At 38.7% G+C, this 14653-nt stretch overlaps 1 protein-coding gene across 1 annotated transcript in view; it reads left to right on the top strand.

Annotated features, from left to right (window-relative positions):
• Positions 1 to 6433, top strand: part of LOC146929389 (uncharacterized) — a 35642-nt gene extending 29209 nt beyond the window's left edge. The window contains exon 5 of the mRNA XM_085707305.1: positions 5357 to 6433. Coding sequence (XP_085563431.1) covers positions 5357 to 6433 — 1077 coding nt within the window. The remainder of the gene's footprint in view (positions 1 to 5356) is intronic.
• Positions 6434 to 14653: the final 8220 nt, after the last annotated feature.

Raw genomic sequence — 14653 nt, 5'->3', positions numbered from 1 at the left:
AGATACAAATTGAGAGTAAGTTGATATTGGTTTGATTTGGGAATAGACATGACCATTTTTGTTGGCCCAAAAGCAAATTGAGAGTGGATTAACATTGACAAAGACATTGAATTGAAAGTTTGAGATTGAAAGAGGGATTGAAAATTGAAATTAATCAGAGACATAGACATAGACATTGAATTGAGAGTTGAAATTGAATTGAATTGGAGATTGAGATTGAGTTGAATTGGAAATTGGAACTGAGTTAAATTGACATTGAGATTGGATTGAAAGTTGAGATTGAATTGAATTTTGACAGTTGGGATTGGATTGAATTGAAATTGAGATTGGATTGAAATTGGAAATGGAATTGAATTTGACAGTTGAAATTGAATTGAATTGGAATTGAAATTGGATTGAAATTGGAAGTGAGTTGAATTTGACAGTTGAAAATGAGTTGAATTGGAATTGAGATTGGATTGAAATTGGAAGTGAGTTGAATTTGACAGTTGAAATTGAGTTGAATTGGAATTGAGATTGGATTGAAATTGGAAGTGAGTTGAATTGCAACATGTATGTATGGCATAACAAGATTATTGAATGTATGAGCATATAAAATGCATGATTATGCATGTATGAATGCTTGAAATGCATGATTGGTTTGTAACTTTGTTATACCCTAATTTTGGACCTAAAAATACTTGTTCAATTCTTCTTTTCTTGCATTATAAGTCATTTGATAGGTCTCTGATCAATTGCATCTTTCTCTGCATTTTATTTCAATGTTATCTGCAAAATTCACATAGAAGGGTATTTTAGTCATTTCCTGCATTTAACTCATTTTTATCCTTGGAAATTGTTTGAGTCTGTTAAATTGGTTTGTATAAGTCCTTGTTTCAATCTCGTGTCAAAATTCATTTCAAAAAATATCAGTTGGATCATTTTTTAGTCAATTTAGCCCCTAGGGGCATTTTAGTCATTTCCTGTGTTAAGATTTCTTTCAGTCTTTTAAAAATTTGGTTGAGTCCTTTCATATAGTTTGAATAAGTCTTTGTTTCTTTCTATGTCAAAACCCTTTCCAAAAATTGCGTTTGAAGTCATTTCGAGTCAGTTTTGCCCCTAGGGGCATTTTAGTCTTTTCATGTGTTAAAACCCTGTTTAAATTCTAAAAATTGTCTCTGAGTCCTTTAATTCGCTTGTATAAACTCTTGCTTTGATCCCTTGTAAAAAAAATCATTTTAAAATTGCATTTGAGTCATTTCGAGTCATTTTAGTCCCTAGGGGCATTTTGGTCATTTCACATAAAATCTCTTATCTGCTTTGTTGTTTTTTAATCGTCTCGCTTTACGTTAATTTTTAATTTACTTCTTCAATTCAATTTTAGTTTTAATTTTCATTTTAGTCCTCGCACTTTTGTTATTTGCTTTTTAATCCCTTTTTAAGTTTGTTAGAGTCCAAGTGCCATGTGTCCAAATGCTATTGGTCCTTAAGAGTTTGTTACAAGTCTAGTACCACATGTCTCATTCCAATTGGTCCAAGCATTCCCACATCACCTATAAATAGGTCAAAGTTGGTCAAGGTTGATTCAACTAATCATTTTTTACACTAATCATTTTTTTTTTCACTAATTATTTTCACAAAAAATCACAAAATTAATTTCTTTTTTTTCCTCTTTCTTTCTCCACCCTAACAAACTCTCTCCACCACTTCACCACCCTAACAACCTCCAATCTTCATCCCTAACCTCCATAACCACCTCTAACCACCACAAAACCACCACAACTTCACCAAAAAAAAACCTCCATTAACAATACCTCAAAACCGTGAATCATCACCTTCATCTTACCTCAATCATCATCATCATCATCCATCACAACAATCTCAAATTCCTCACTGTTCTAGGAGAGAAATGGAATCATAAAACCATCGCTGATCCAAGTTCGTACGTATATACGAGAAGCTGAATCGGAGTAGAAAGAAGAAGAAGGAATTCGCGCTTCAAAGTGCAGCAACAAATCAAATTGGAACAGAATCAATTTGCGGATTCAAGCAGAAGTAAAATCGAATTCGAGGCTGGGTTCAAGGAAAACGCAAGGAACATCGACAAACAAGAGGTAAAACCATTCCGTTTTGCTCATATTTTCATATTTGATGTGTTGTTTGAACGTAGATCTGCTCTTATTCGTTGCTTTTCTTTAAAATCCGAGCTTGGATTCGAACTCAGTGCCGAAAATGATATTTGAAAACGTAAGCAATTCTTGAAACGGCGGAGTTTGAAACTCCGGCACGGTGGTGCCACCACCGGCCACCGTGCCGGAAAACAAAGGCTGGTCGGAGAAGAAAGAGCACAGGGGCGCTGCTAGTTTCTAGAAAAATGAAGAAGGAGCAATCATGTATTTGTTCTCTTCAAAGAACACGTATATACATCCTTCAATTTCATTTCACCCAACCCATGCCATTATCCAGACCCATGGACCTTGCTCCATGACCCACAACCCGCCACTTTGAGGCCCAACTGCCATGGCTTTGCTCATGCTGCTATATGCACCCCCCCTCTTGCATGTTTTGACTGTTTCTTGGCTATTCGCACCCCTGTTTGCACCAAAATTGCTGGATAAAATTACTAAAAGATTTTCTAGTCGTTCTTCTTGATTTTTTTGTTAATTCTTGAGGTGTTTTATATGTTAAAATTGCTTAGAAAAATATAGGTAAAAATATTGTTTGCTTGTCTAGTATAGTGTTCTTAACCTTGGTAAAAAATCGTGAAAAAAACTTTCAAAAATTGCACGAACATTCTTGGGGCTGGTATAGATACGAGAGACTTGATTCTTGGTTTCTTTCTTGCATGTTAAAATTTGATAAAGGCTTATGTAAAAATTCCCTTGTGATCTTGTGTTTTTTCTTGACAATTGTTGTGGAATTTTTGCATGCTTTTGATTCCAATACTTTGCCACATCATGTTGACACTTAATATGCAAATGTGTAATGTGTTTACCTCTGAAAATTGTGTTCGTTTGGCTGTTTTGAAAGTACAAGTTGTGAATTTCTTGTTTTGTAAGTAATGTGTTTTGTTACCATGAGAAATAATGTGTAAAATGGACTTGAAAGTGCACTATAAGTCTTGGCTCATACTTGTCCTTATGATTCTCATAATGTGGCTGAAATGAACCATTTGAAAATTACCATTGATATGAGAATTTTAAGCCTTAAATTTGCTTTGGTGTTAGTGCAATTTCTTCAAGTCCATTTTCCCATTTTTTTGGCTAAAGTGTTTGTTACTTTTTGGTTAAGTCTTGTTCATTTTGTTATGCAATTTCTACTTGCTTCATTTTTCATATTATATCTTGTACTACTAATCCCTTTGTTTCTTGTTTCATGTCTCATTTCCATAGCATTTCATTCCATATCTCATCTCTTTCTCCACTTTTATTTCTTGCATTTTAAGTTTCGATTCCATACAAAAATTAGAATGTAAAGATTTAGGAATTCTTGTACAATTTTACTTTCATGCTTTTAATCTCTTGGCAAAGAGGCCATAGAATGTATCTAGGGTATGATGTAAAGGACAATGGACTCTAATGATGTACACCGACACAAGCACCGACACATGCACACACATCACTATATAGTTAGAATATGCATGTTTAGATGTATGTTTAGGATTGTATGTTTAGATGAATGCCTAGGACTTATACTTAGAAAAAACCAATTTTCCAAACAAATGTGAACAACTTCACTCAAATCTTTTCCAAATAAACCTTGGGATCCAACATCCCATTGAATTTTCCTTTTATTTTCTTAATCAAAAATCCAATGAAAATAATCATACTTTGACTGGTTTTTGCAAATGACTAATTCAACCTCACAATTTTCCAATCTCATGCCCTTGAGGCCTCTTTCTATTCTTCAAAATCCCATTTCCAAACTTAAAACCAACCAACAAAAACAAAAACATTTTTGGAAGAGAACTACGATGGATTTGATCCCTTAAACGGGTACGTAGGCAAGGAACAGAATTCCTTCAATTCAAATAAAATAAAAATTCAAACACGTTCTTCTCCCTCCAATTCTTCACTTAGCAAATTTCAGGTGTAAATAACATTTTCAAATAGCATTTAAAAATAAAGCGCGCGCGTAGAAATTAAAGACGGTTCCTATAGGATACTATAGTCGTTATGGGTGCCTAACACCTTCCCGTAGCGAAAACAACTCCCGGACCTCGATTCTCAAGGGTTTTGCTTACTTTTTCCCTTCCCAAGAAAAAATAAGATATCACCGGTTTGAAAGGTTCAAACGTAATCAATGTTTGACACCCGAAAACCAAGATAAAACAGCTGGCGACTTCACTGGGGAGATTCGAGAGTTACGCCTAGTCTTTATTTCCACGTTTGCGCTTGTATTTTTACTTGTTTCTTTTACTTGCTTTCCTATGTGAATAGATGTTTAAATTCTTGCAAACGTGTGGGGTGAGAATATCAAAAGTCCTGCACCCGGGCTGAGTGAACTTAGGATTTAGGGGGGATATAATCGACAATTCATTCCGGGGGTTGCCTCGTGTTTTGGATTATGCGATCAATCCCACATAGCTGAGGCATTTTGGGGGTGATGTTGTCGGCGCGAGTTGTCGCGTTTAGGCACTTTGCTTCTAATTGTTCTATGACGTTATGAACCGTAGATAACCAAACCCATCCATGGCCATTTTCTAGGATGTAGTGCGGAGGCTAAACCGGGTGTTGTCTCGAGTTTTAGTTGTCACGCGATACTACACTCAAGTTAGACCTTCCACGTATAATCATGGAGCGAGGGTTGTCTCGTGACACCATGAGATACGTCGGAGAGGTTGCAACTTGGGAACCTTTTTAGAACCCGGTTACTATTTCCTAAAACCCTAGTCTCACCGGACGCCGTGTCCACCCATGACTCCTTGACTTTGAACTTCAAACCCACCATGTTTTCTCCGAACTTGAACATAATCATGCATTCATGCATACACGCATACATGCATAAACTTTTTCCCATGCATTTATCGGAGGACTTAGACAAGTCATCTTTTGAACATCACGGATGTGAACACCAAGTGATACCATCTCAACTAAACTTTTAGTTTTGCTAAAGATTTTCAAATAAAACCGTGTTTCTCCGTGACGTTCACAACCACTTTGACAAAGTCCTCTGACAAAAAAGAGTCTTTTCGCATTTGCATATCATGCATCATATGCATCATTCATCGGTCACAAATGGCTTCCCGTGCTCATTGTCTCCTGGTTCTTCTGCCGCAGTCTGAAAAGTGGCTCGTGCTCGCAAGATTCACCAACCAGATAGAGTTCATCAGACAAGATTGTACAAGAGAAGAAACATGGCTAACCTTGAGGAAGAGAATGCCAGCCCCTCGGGCCAGCCCATTGAAGAGTCTAACCTGGACGAAATTCTGAGGCTCATCAAAAAGAGCGATTATAAAATTGTTGACCAGCTGCTGCAAACTCCATCGAAGATATCCATCTTGTCTCTGCTCTTGAGCTCAGAAGCTCATAGGAAGGTGTTAATGAAGATACTAGAGCAAGCTTATGTTGACCACGAAGTCTCTGTGGATCAGTTTGATGGGATAGTGGGTAATATCACCGCTTGCAATAGCTTGGGATTCAGTGACGATGAGCTCCCCGAAGCGGGAAAACACCACAATTTGGCTTTACACATCTCGGTGCACTGCAAGTCTGATATGATATCCAACGTGTTGGTGGACACCGGATCATCATTGAATGTAATGCCTGAGTCCACACTAAGGCAATTGAGTCATCATGGAATTTCTCTGAGGGGTAACAGCTATCTGGTTAAAGCTTTTGATGGATCCCGCAAAGATGTTCTCGGGGAAGTAGACTTGCCAATTACCATTGGTCCTGAAACATTTCAGATTACCTTCCAAGTCATGGATATTAATGCCTCTTACAGCTGTCTCCTCGGAAGACCGTGGATCCACGACGCGGGAGCAGTCACTTCTACTTTGCATCAGAAGCTCAAGTTCATGAGGAATGGTAAGATTGTCACTGTGCACGGTGAGGAAGCATATCTGGTTAGCCAAGTATCATCTTTCTCTTGTGTTGAAGCAGGGTCCGCTGAAGGGACGTCATTTCAAGGCTTGACTATTGAGGGAGCGGAGCCTCGAAGAGCTGGTACTGCTATGGCTTCATTGAGAGACGCCCAGAGAGCTGTTCAAGAAGGGCAAGCTGCCGGCTGGGGTCAAGTGATTCAGATTTTGGAAAACAAGCGTAAAGAGGGCCTTGGATTCTCCCCAACCTCTGGTGTTTCAACAGGAACTTTCTACAGTGCTGGGTTTATCAATGCTATTGCTGAAGATACTGCTGAAAATAGTTATGTGCCTACATTTGTTGTACCAGGAGGCACCGTGAGAAATTGGGAGGCCATTGATGTTCCTTTAGTCATGCATGCTTCCATGTAATGTGTCTTGTTGCTCATGTTTTCTTTGTTTTCAAAGTAACAATTCTTTCGCTCTGCCCAAGGTGAAAGTGATATCATTGTAAGGGCATGTTTGTTTCGGCATTGCCGTTATCAATAAAAGTTGTCATCTTTCTCACGACTCTTTGTTTTTTTACTTTCTAGTGCCTTTTTCTTGGAAATAATGGTAATGCCAGAAAAAACCAAAACATCTGTATTTTCTTATTAATTTCAAAAATCTGCATGAAAAACATTTTTCTAAAAATCATCCCAACCATATTATGCAGATTGAACTACAATAAACCCGTTGAACACAGTGACCCTATGGTTCCTCCAAATTTTGAATTCCCTGTATATGAAGCTGAAGATGAGGAAGATAATGAAGAGATACCGTATGAGATCACTCGACTGCTTGAGCAAGAAAGAAGAGCCATTCAGCCTCACCAGGAAGAGATTGAGCTTATCAACCTGGGTACTGAAGAGAACAAGCGAGAGATCAAGATTGGTGCCGCACTCGAGCCAAAAGTGAAAAAGAGGATCACTCAGCTTCTCCATGATTATCCAGATGTCTTTGCATGGTCCTATGAAGATATGCCGGGTCTAGATCCCAAGATTGTGGAACATCGAATACCGACAAGACCTGAATGTCCTCCTGTCAAACAGAAATTGAGAAGGTCTCGTCCAGACATGGCTCTTAAGATCAAGGCTGAGGTACAAAAGCAAATTGATGCGGGTTTCCTCATGACAGCTGAATATCCTGAGTGGATTGCCAACATCGTACCAGTACCAAAGAAAGATGGGAAAGTTCGAATGTGTGTTGACTACATGGATCTGAACAAAGCCAGTCCAAAAGATAACTTCCCATTGCCTCATATTGATGTGCTTGTTGACAGTACTGCTCAATCCAAAGTGTTCTCCTTTATGGATGGTTTCTCTGGTTATAATCAAATACGAATGTCTCCTGAAGATAGGGAAAAGACGTCCTTCATCACTCCGTGGGGAACGTTCTGTTACAAAGTGATGCCGTTCGGCTTGATAAACGCTGGTGCTACCTATCAAAGGGGTATGACCACTCTGTTTCATGATATGATTCACAAAGAGATTGAAGTATATGTTGATGATATGATTGTAAAGTCAAGTGATGAAGAGCAGCATGTTGTGCATTTGAAAAAGATGTTTGAAAGATTAAGAAAGTACAAGCTGCGGTTGAATCCTAACAAATGCACATTCGGTGTACGATCTGGAAAGTTGCTAGGCTTCATTGTCAGCCAGAGAGGCATTGAAGTTGATCCTGACAAAGTCCGAGCCATCAGAGAGATGCCGGCCCCTCAAACTGAGAAGCAAGTCAGAGGTTTCCTCGGGCGTCTGAACTATATTTCAAGATTTATATCTCACATGACTACTACATGTGGACCAATTTTCAAATTGCTCAGAAAGAATCAGCCTGTTGTATGGAATGATGAATGCCAGGAAGCTTTTGATAGCATTAAAGAATACCTGTTGGAACCACCTATCCTTGTCCCACCAGTGGAAGGAAGGCCTTTGATTATGTATCTGTCAGTGTTAGATGATTCAGTGGGCTGTGTTCTCGGGCAGCAAGATGAGACTGGTAAGAAAGAGCATGCTATCTACTATCTGAGCAAGAAGTTCACTGACTGTGAGACTCGGTATACAATGCTTGAAAAGACCTGTTGTGCTTTAACCTGGGCTGCCAAACGCCTGCGTCATTATATGATGAATCATACAACTTGGTTGATATCCCGAATGGATCCAATCAAGTACATCTTTGAAAAGCCCGCTGTTACTGGAAAGATCGCGCGTTGGCAAATGTTGTTGTCTGAATACGATATTGTGTACAAAGCTCAGAAAGCAATCAAAGGAAGTATCCTTGCTGAGCATCTTGCTTGTCAGCCTCTTGATGATTACCAGCCAATTAAGTTTGATTTCCCTGATGAAGAGATTATGTATCTGAAAGCAAAAGACTGTGAAGAACCACTGATCAATGAAGGGCCAGATCCCAATAGCAAGTGGGGATTGGTGTTTGATGGTGCTGTTAATGTTTATGGTAAAGGGATTGGAGCCATCATTGTAACTCCACAAGGGCACCACATTCCTTTCACCGCTCGAATAACTTTTGACTGCACAAACAATATAGCTGAATATGAAGCATGCATCTTGGGCATTGAAGAAGCCCTTGATCTGAGAATTAAGCACCTTGACATCTATGGAGATTCTGCACTTGTTATTAACCAGATAAAAGGTGAATGGGAGACTCATCATGAGAAGCTGGTCCCGTACCGTGATTATGCAAGACGTCTGTTGACATACTTTACAAAGGTTGAACTGCATCACATCCCTCGGGATGAAAATCAGATGGCTGATGCTCTTGCTACTCTGTCTTCCATGTTTCGTGTCAATCACTGGAATGATGTGCCCGTAATCAAAGTGCAGCGTCTTGATAGGCCCGCTCATGTGTTTACTATTGAAAATATGCCGGATCAAGCTAATGAAGATGTGAATGATAAAAAGCCTTGGTATTACAACATCAAACAATTCTTGCAGAATCGTGAATATCCACCTGGTGCTTCCAACAGAGATAAAAAGACCTTGAGACGATGGGCTAGCAGGTTCCTTCTGGACGGGGAAATCCTATACAAGAGGAACTATGACATGGTCTTGCTGAGGTGTGTTGACAAACAAGAAGCTGAGAAGTTAATGCATGATGTACATGACGGTACTTTCGGGACCCATGATTCGGGTCACGCCATGTCAAGAAAACTGTTAAGAGCCGGTTATTACTGGATAACTATGGAGCGTGACTGCCACAAACATGCTAAGAGATGCCACAAATGTCAAGTTTATGCTGACAAGATTCATGTGCCTCCACATGCTCTCAATGTTATATCTTCCCCATGGCCTTTCTCTATGTGGGGCATTGACATGATCGGAAGAATTGAACCGAAGGCTTCTAATGGACATCGTTTCATCCTAGTGGCGATTGACTACTTTACCAAGTGGGTTGAAGCTGCTTCCTATGCAAATGTGACCAAGCAAGTGGTTGTCAAGTTTATCAAGAATAACATCATCTGTCGATATGGTGTTCCCAACAAGATCATCACTGACAATGGTTCCAATCTGAACAATAGCATGATGCAAGCTTTATGTGAAGAATTCAAGATTGAACATCACAACTCTTCTCCTTATAGACCTCAGATGAATGGTGCAGTTGAGGCCGCTAACAAGAACATCAAGAAGATTGTTCAGAAGATGGTCACTACTTACAAAGACTGGCATGAAATGCTACCTTTTGCCTTGCATGGTTACCGTACTACGGTGCGCAGTTCAACCGGGGCAACTCCCTTCTCTCTGGTATATGGCATGGAAGCAGTTCTCCCTCTGGAAGGGGAGATTCCATCTCTTCGAGTGATCATGGAAGCAAAATTAACTGAGGCTGAATGGTGTCAAAGTCGGTACGATCAATTGAATTTGATTGAAGAGAAACGTATGGATGCCATGACTCATGGACAGTTGTATCAAGTGCGAATGAAGAATGCTTTTGACAAGAAAGTCCGACCTCGGGAATTCAAGGAAGGCGAACTTGTACTGAAAAGAAGGATAAGTCAGCAACCCGACCCAAGGGGCAAGTGGACACCTAGCTATGAAGGTCCTTATGTTGTCAAGAAGGCTTTCTCTGGTGGTGCTTTGATTCTTACACACATGGATGGTGTTGAACTCCCAAATCCTGTCAATGCCGATATAGTCAAGAAATACTTTGTCTAGAAAGAAAAGAACAGCGTGGTAGGTCGAAAACCCGAAAGGGCGGCCTAGGCAAAAATGCGCTTCCCGGTGGATCGAAAACCCGAAAGGGCGATCCAGGCAAAAGTTAGGGACAAAAAAAAAAACAAATATATGAAAAAGCTCGCTGAGAATGTACGCAACTCAGGCAAGAATGAGCGCCTCGATGAGCCGAAAACCCGAAAGGGCGGTTCATGCAAAAATGAGGTTGACAATAAAAGACAAGTAACTATATCTGGCAAATCACCATCACCCCTTGGGGCATCTGCAACTGTCAATGATCTTCTTCATCAGAAGCTTCTGTACTTGTGGATTCAAAATTTCTATGAAATGTAGCGGTCATCGTGTTCAATGTATCACCAACCAATAAAATTACCATTTTCCAAGCTTTGTAAATCCGTGAAGTCATGCCTTTGGCTAACTTTCACTCTTCTGCATCAATTTGAGCCTTTCTACTGTTTGAAATTCTGTTTTCTTTCTACTTTCAATGCTTTATACAAAATATTCCTTTTCCATTTGATAATGACAATGTCTGAAACAAACATTTTTGAAAATTAAAAAATCCTTTTCTGGCTATTTTGAAAGCAAACCTGAGCAACAGGGTACATTTCAATGAAACATGCATGAATAAATGAGTGTCAATGTCTATTTCAATACATGTTACAAGCAGGTTACTCCCCAAGATGATCTGTGGTCAATGGCAAGAATGAAAAAACAGAATGAAAATGAAAAGAAAAAATTGAAAAGATGAAAATGAAAAGCTCGCTAAGTTGAAAACCCGAAAGGGCGGCTTAGGTAAAAATGAGCACCCCGCTGATTGACAACCTATGAAGGCAATTCAGGCAAAAATGGGGCAATGAAAAGAATCTTTACTCCCCGGTGAATCGAAAACCCGAAAGGGCGGTTCAGGCAAAAATGGGGTTTGAAAATGAAAAATGAAAGAATGAAATATTGAAAAAAGCATTGACCACAGATGCGAACATCCAATGATTACTCAGCACTGACACGCCTAGCAACGGCGACCTGTATCCAAGAACCTTCCAAGGGTCCCTCCTCTACAAGTTTATTGCCCTCAGCCATGGATTCAATACGTCTCTCAACGACGGTCTCTCCAAAGAGGTTTTCCCCCCTGTGAATATGTCGCAGCACGAGCCACTACGTGCCCAAACTTCCAATGTTTTGTCTATCCCTGTGAAACTTTCTCTGCCAAATTGCCAATCAATCATGCATTTCAAGCATTCATACATGCATAATCATGCATTTTATGTGCTCATACATCCAATAATCTTGCTATACCATGCATACATGTTGCATATCCAACTGTCAACCGTCAAATTCAATTTCAAATTTCAATTCCAATTCCAATGTCAAATTCAATTCAATTTCAACTGTCAAATTCGATGCAATCTCAATTTTCCAATCTCAATTTCAAACCATGTCAAAAGTCAAATTCGAAGCAATCTCGACTTCAATTCAATGCCAAATTCGAAGCAATTTCCAATCTCCAATTTCAATTCCGATTTCAAATGTCAATCTCCAATGACAATCCTCAATGTCAATTTCAATGTCAAGTTCAATTCCAATTTCAATGCCAATCTCCAATTTCAATTTCCAATTCAATGTCAATATCCAATGCCAATGTCAATATCCAATGTCAATGTCAAATGTTAATGTCAATGTCAATGTCAAATGTCAATATCCAATGTCAATGTCAATGTCAAATGTCAATATCCAATGTTAATGTCAAATGCCAATGTCAAATGTTAATGTCAATGTCAATGCCAACGTCAATGTCAATGTTAATTTCAATGTCAATGTCAATGTCAATATCCAATGCCAATGTCAATGTCAATGTCAATGTCAATATCCAATGTCAATGTCAATGTCAATGTCAATGTCAATGTTAATGTCAAATGCCAATGTCAATGTCAATGTCAATGTCAATATCCAATGTCAATGTCAATGTCAATGTCAATGTCAATGTTAATGCCAATCCAATGTCAATGTCAATGTCAATTTCAATTTCCAAGCCAATGTCAATGTCAATGTCAAATTCAACTTTCAATTCAATTCAAATCAATGTCAATTTACTTTTGGGCCAACAAAAATGGTCATGTCTACCTTCAAATCAAGTCAATGACAATTTACCCTCAATTGGTATCTTGTTGAACCAGACTTCCAATGAACCTTGTTACTGGTCAAGTGCCAGGTTCGATCCAAAAAGAACCACTTGTACCTGCTTATATACTTATACTTCCGGACAAACGGCAAGTTCGATCTAAAAAGAACAGTTTGTACCCAGCTTATGCTTTGTTATCAGGTCAAACGACAAGTTCGATCTTAAAAGAATAGTTTGTACCCAGCTTATGCTTTGTTATCGGTCAAACGGCAAGTTCGATCTTAAAAGAACAGTTTGCACCTACCGACATGACGAGGTGATGATCCAGCAGCAAGTTCGATCCAAAGAACAGTTTGTATCTACCCTTTTGTCTATATCTCCAGCCAAACGGCCAGTTCGATCCAAAGAACAGTTTGTATCTGCCTATCTGTTTGTATTTTCAATCAAGTGTCAAGTTCGATCCAAAAGAACAGCTTGTATCTGCCTATATGTCTATGTTTCCGGTCAAGTGCCAAGTTCGATCCCAAGAACAGCTTGCACCTATCTCCTGTTTTGTATTTCTCGGTCAAGTGGCTAGTTCGACCCAAAGAACAGCTTGTACCCTATTTTCTATCCCCTGGTTTGTCTACCCAGTCAATGTCCACCTGAATCCCCAGTGACATGACAGGTTCCATAGACTCCAGTCGGTTGTCTTGCATTCATAATCAAAGTATTGCATGGCATTCATGTTTTGAAAATCTGAAAGCGTATTTTTATGTCCAAAAGCAGTGCAAATGTTAATATTTAAGTATCTTCGTCCCGTCAACTCTAAGACTTCGTCTCTTGACTCCCCGGACAAAGAAACTTAAATAGGGGCAGCTGTTATACCCTAATTTTGGACCTAAAAATACTTGTTCAATTCTTCTTTTCTTGCATTATAAGTCATTTGATAGGTCTCTGATCAATTGCATCTTTCTCTGCATTTTATTTCAATGTTATCTGCAAAATTCACATAGAAGGGTATTTTAGTCATTTCCTGCATTTAACTCATTTTTATCCTTGGAAATTGTTTGAGTCTGTTAAATTGGTTTGTATAAGTCCTTGTTTCAATCTCGTGTCAAAATTCATTTCAAAAAATATCAGTTGGATCATTTTTTAGTCAATTTAGCCCCTAGGGGCATTTTAGTCATTTCCTGTGTTAAGATTTCTTTCAGTCTTTTAAAAATTTGGTTGAGTCCTTTCAAATAGTTTGAATAAGTCTTTGTTTCTTTCTATGTCAAAACCCTTTCCAAAAATTGCGTTTGAAGTCATTTCGAGTCAGTTTTGCCCCTAGGGGCATTTTAGTCTTTTCATGTGTTAAAACCCTGTTTAAATTCTAAAAATTGTCTCTGAGTCCTTTAATTCGCTTGTATAAACTCTTGCTTTGATCCCTTGTAAAAAAAATCATTTTAAAATTGCATTTGAGTCATTTCGAGTCATTTTAGTCCCTAGGGGCATTTTGGTCATTTCACATAAAATCTCTTATCTGCTTTGTTGTTTTTTAATCGTCTCGCTTTACGTTAATTTTTAATTTACTTCTTCAATTCAATTTTAGTTTTAATTTTCATTTTAGTCCTCGCACTTTTGTTATTTGCTTTTTAATCCCTTTTTAAGTTTGTTAGAGTCCAAGTGCCATGTGTCCAAATGCTATTGGTCCTTAAGAGTTTGTTACAAGTCTAGTACCACATGTCTCATTCCAATTGGTCCAAGCATTCCCACATCACCTATAAATAGGTCAAAGTTGGTCAAGGTTGATTCAACTAATCATTTTTTACACTAATCATTTTTTTTTTCACTAATTATTTTCACAAAAAATCACAAAATTAATTTCTTTTTTTTCCTCTTTCTTTCTCCACCCTAACAAACTCTCTCCACCACTTCACCACCCTAACAACCTCCAATCTTCATCCCTAACCTCCATAACCACCTCTAACCACCACAAAACCACCACAACTTCACCAAAAAAAAACCTCCATTAACAATACCTCAAAACCGTGAATCATCACCTTCATCTTACCTCAATCATCATCATCATCATCCATCACAACAATCTCAAATTCCTCACTGTTCTAGGAGAGAAATGGAATCATAAAACCATCGCTGATCCAAGTTCGTACGTATATACGAGAAGCTGAATCGGAGTAGAAAGAAGAAGAAGGAATTCGCGCTTCAAAGTGCAGCAACAAATCAAATTGGAACAGAATCAATTTGCGGATTCAAGCAGAAGTAAAATCGAATTCGAGGCTGGGTTCAAGGAAAACGCAAGGAACATCGACAAACAAGAGGTAAAAC

Source organism: Medicago sativa, chromosome 4, assembly GCF_051527215.1.
Source record: "Medicago sativa cultivar Bolivia chromosome 4, Bolivia_mono, whole genome shotgun sequence".
Taxonomy (NCBI): Eukaryota; Viridiplantae; Streptophyta; class Magnoliopsida; order Fabales; family Fabaceae; genus Medicago; species Medicago sativa.
The sequence above is the reverse complement of the archived record's forward strand: the minus strand, read 5'-3'. Positions and strand labels throughout refer to the sequence as shown.